This window comes from Austrofundulus limnaeus, unplaced genomic scaffold (assembly GCF_001266775.1).
Source record: "Austrofundulus limnaeus strain Quisiro unplaced genomic scaffold, Austrofundulus_limnaeus-1.0 Scaffold2037, whole genome shotgun sequence".
In the NCBI taxonomy this organism is placed as follows: Eukaryota; Metazoa; Chordata; class Actinopteri; order Cyprinodontiformes; family Rivulidae; genus Austrofundulus; species Austrofundulus limnaeus.
Window position 1 is genome coordinate 8363 of NW_013954439.1, and position 3474 is coordinate 11836.

At 50.6% G+C, this 3474-nt stretch overlaps 1 protein-coding gene across 2 annotated transcripts in view; it reads left to right on the forward strand.

Moving 5' to 3' along the window:
• The window catches only part of exoc3l2b (exocyst complex component 3-like 2b), a gene marked incomplete at its 5' end in the record, with an annotated part of 13974 nt that continues 10500 nt past the window's right edge, over positions 1-3474 (forward strand). For both annotated transcript variants that reach the window (XM_014034290.1, XM_014034291.1), the window contains 2 exon segments: positions 1-464; positions 594-832. In XM_014034290.1, coding sequence (XP_013889744.1) covers positions 19-464; positions 594-832 — 685 coding nt within the window.

Consider the following 3474-nt stretch of genomic DNA (forward strand, 5'->3'; position numbering starts at 1 on the left):
CCCTCCCTCCGCTCCATCATGCCGATCATCAAGAACCTCCCAGTTCGCCTGAAAGGTGGTCCGACTCTGGACAACGCCCTGTTCATCCGCAGGATGAGCCTCAACATCACCCCCCACCACAACCCCTTCGAGGATGACGAGGATGGTATCCATGGCAACCACTGGTCACCTGGAAGCTCGCTGCTGGACGGAGACGTCTCCAGAGACCGCAACCCCTTTGAGGACGAAGAGGACGAGAACGAGGCCAACGAGGGTAAAAAGGGAGGCGGAGGAGGGTCCGCCAAGGGCTCCTTCAAGTTCAAGTCCCCCCTGAAGGGTCTGGGGAAGCTGGGCAAGAACCTGAGACTGTCTGGYAGGAGCAAGGGGGGGGACACGCCCTCCCCCCAGGAGTCCCTGCAGGGCACGCCGTCGCCATCTTCAAAGAAGAAGAGAGGGAGGAGGAGCTCCGAGGGCAGCCTGCTCAGGTGAGCTGAGGTCTCCAGACTTCCTGCAGGTCTTTCAGACTTTTATCCTCTGAACTTCGGCTGTTTGTGTTCCTGATAAATCAGCTGAAGGTCTTGTTGGAGGAAGGTCTGACTCTGGGCTGCTCTCAGGTTTGCAGGTAAATACAGAGACACTCTCAGCCTGCGCAGGGAGCCTCTGACCAACGGAGAGCTGAACTGTTCGGAGAGCGAGAGCGACTCGGTCAGCCGCCGCCTGTCCTTCATGAAGATGGTGGGTCGGGGGAAGCTGAAGAAGGAGGCCGCGGCCGACCGCTCGTCTCAGGGCCCCGAGGAGCAGTCGGTGCAGGAGGAGGTGGTGGAGGAGGTCAAACCCAGAGAGCCTCTGTCAGGTCAGGAGAACATCTCAACACTGAAACGATTCTTCTGTAATCTGACGGTTCAACAGAACCATTGATCCAGTTTCAGGACCAGGATATTTGTATGGATTTGTTGGTTTTTGTTACTGATGTTTGTGTCTCAGTCTCTGTTTGTGGTTAGCTGTTGTTGCTCCTGTTTGTGCTAGCAGCTAGCCAGGTCACTACGTGATGCTGGTGGAGGAAAACGTTTCCTGACTCGCTCCTCCAAAACACCCAAAGTGTCTCAATAATCTTRAGATGTGGTGACTGTGCAGGCCATGGGAGATGTTCAACTTCACTTTCATGTTCATCAAACCAATCTMTCACCAGTCTTGATSTGTGTATTGTTGTCATCCTGATACARGGCACCACCTTCAGGAAACAATGTTTGAACCACTGGATGCACATGGTCCTCCAGAATGGTTTGGTAGTCCTTGGCAGTGACACGCCCATCTAGCACAAGTATTGGGCCAAGAGAATGATGATACAGCAGCCCAAACCATCACTGATCCACCCCCATGCTTCACTCTGGGCATGAACCATTCTGGGTGGTACACTTCTTTGGGGCTTCTCCACACTGTAACTCTCCTGGATGTGGGGAAAACAGTAAAGGTGGACTCATCAGAGAACATGTTGCACAGATTTGTGCTCCTCGCACCATTGAAACCAATGTTTGGCACAGTGACCAGAGGTTTGGRTATAGCAGCCTGGCTGTGTAAACTGACCCTGTGGAGCTCCTGARGGACAGTTCTGGTGGAAACAGGAGAGTTGAGGTGACATTTAATTCTGCTGTGGTTTTGTGTTTTTGGATACAATCAGGTTAGCACCTGAACATCCTTTCAGACAGCTTCCTGTTGCGTCCACAGTTAATCCTGTTGGATGTGGTTGGTCCTTCTTGGTGGTATGCTGACATTACCCTGGATACTGTGGCTCTTGATACATCACAAAGACTTGATGTCTTGGTCACAGATGCTCCAACAAGACGTGCACCAACAATTTGTCCTCTTTTGAACTCTGGTATGTCACCATAATGTTGTGTGCATTGTAATATTTAGATCCAAACTGTGCTCTTACCCTGCTAACTGAKCCTTCACACTCTGCTCTTACTGGTGCAATGTGCAGTTAATGAAGACTGACCACCAGACTGGTCCAGTTTAACCATGAAACCTCCCACASTAACATGACAGCTGATTCAGTTTGTCCAACCCCTGTAGGTGTCAGCAGCTGACCTTTGACCTGATGGTACTCTGGGTGATCTGGGTTCTGAATGAGAACTAACTGCACCTTTGGGTCGGTGGTTCTGGTTCTGGTTCTGCCCGGCTCGTCAGTTTTAGACGGTCTGAGGTGGACGGACTGGGTTCTGAGGCCCAGTCGGACCTCTGCAGGAGTGTGGAAGCTGACAGGGAAGTGTGTGAGATGATAAAAATGTGCAGACTTCCTCTTGTTTATGACTTGTTTACCCTGCAGGTCAGTCCTGAAGGATCAGGTCCTCCACACCCTTGTTTACTGAACACGGCTGGATTTCGACCTCCTGAAGGTCTTTATGTGAAGACGTCTGACAGAAAGTGTCCGAGAGAGAAAACAAAGCTTCCTGTTGTAAAGTTTAAAGTCTTCAGTGACTCAGCAGCTCGTCTGTCAATCAACACAATCAGTCATTTATTAAACTCTGACCTTGGTCCTTTGGCTCACCTGCAACTACAGCTGCACTGAGCTCTGCTCACAGCCTTCAGAACCTCCAGAACCTCCAGAACCWRCAGAACCTRCAGAACCTCCAGAACCTRCAGAACCTCCAGAACCTGCTGCTTCAGGTGGAAACTAACAGAACTCTTGTTTTTATCACTCAGTGTTTGAATTAAAAGAAAAACCTTCCTGAAACCAAGCAGCAGGTTCTGGTTCTGGTTCTGTTCGTCTGAACATCAGAGAAAGTTCTGGGTGTTCAGGTGGGGGTTTGTTTTCAGATGCTGCTAACAGAGGCGGATCAGCAGATCAGGTTTCTGCTGAGGCTGTGATGCGGGTACAAACAGTCCTGTTGAAACAGAACACAGCGCCGGCCCGGCCCGGCCCGGTCCAATCATTTACTCACAACCATTTCACCTTCAGCTTCCAAGAACCGGGTCTGAACCAGAACTGCTCACAGAGAAAAGGCTTTGTCGGGCCAAGACTCGGGTGGAACTCGAACACACAACCTCAGTGGAGAGTCCAGGTCCAGGTRCAGGTCCAGGTCCAGGTCCAGGTCCAGGTCTGACCAGCTGTTAGCTCATTAACAGAACAGGTGAGAGGTTGATTAAAACTTTTGCACAGACCCGACCCCGCCCAGCTGTCAGTGGTCAGTGTGTGAAYGTGAAGAACCAAACAGGTCAGACTTGATCCAGATATAAAAAAATCATTTTTAAAGAAGAAAAACAGCAAAAAATAAAAAGTTTATTTTTCTGCCTGTGATGTGTTCAGGTGTCAGACAGACTGTAGGAAAACTCAGTGTTTGGCTCAGCTCTGATGAGGGTCAAAGATGCAGGTTCTGTTCTGGTTCACTCTGCTGCAGAACCTCCAGTCCAGACCATCAGAACCATCAGAACCTTCAGAACCGCCAGACCAGACCAGACCAGACCAGACCAGACCAGACCAGACCAGACCAGACC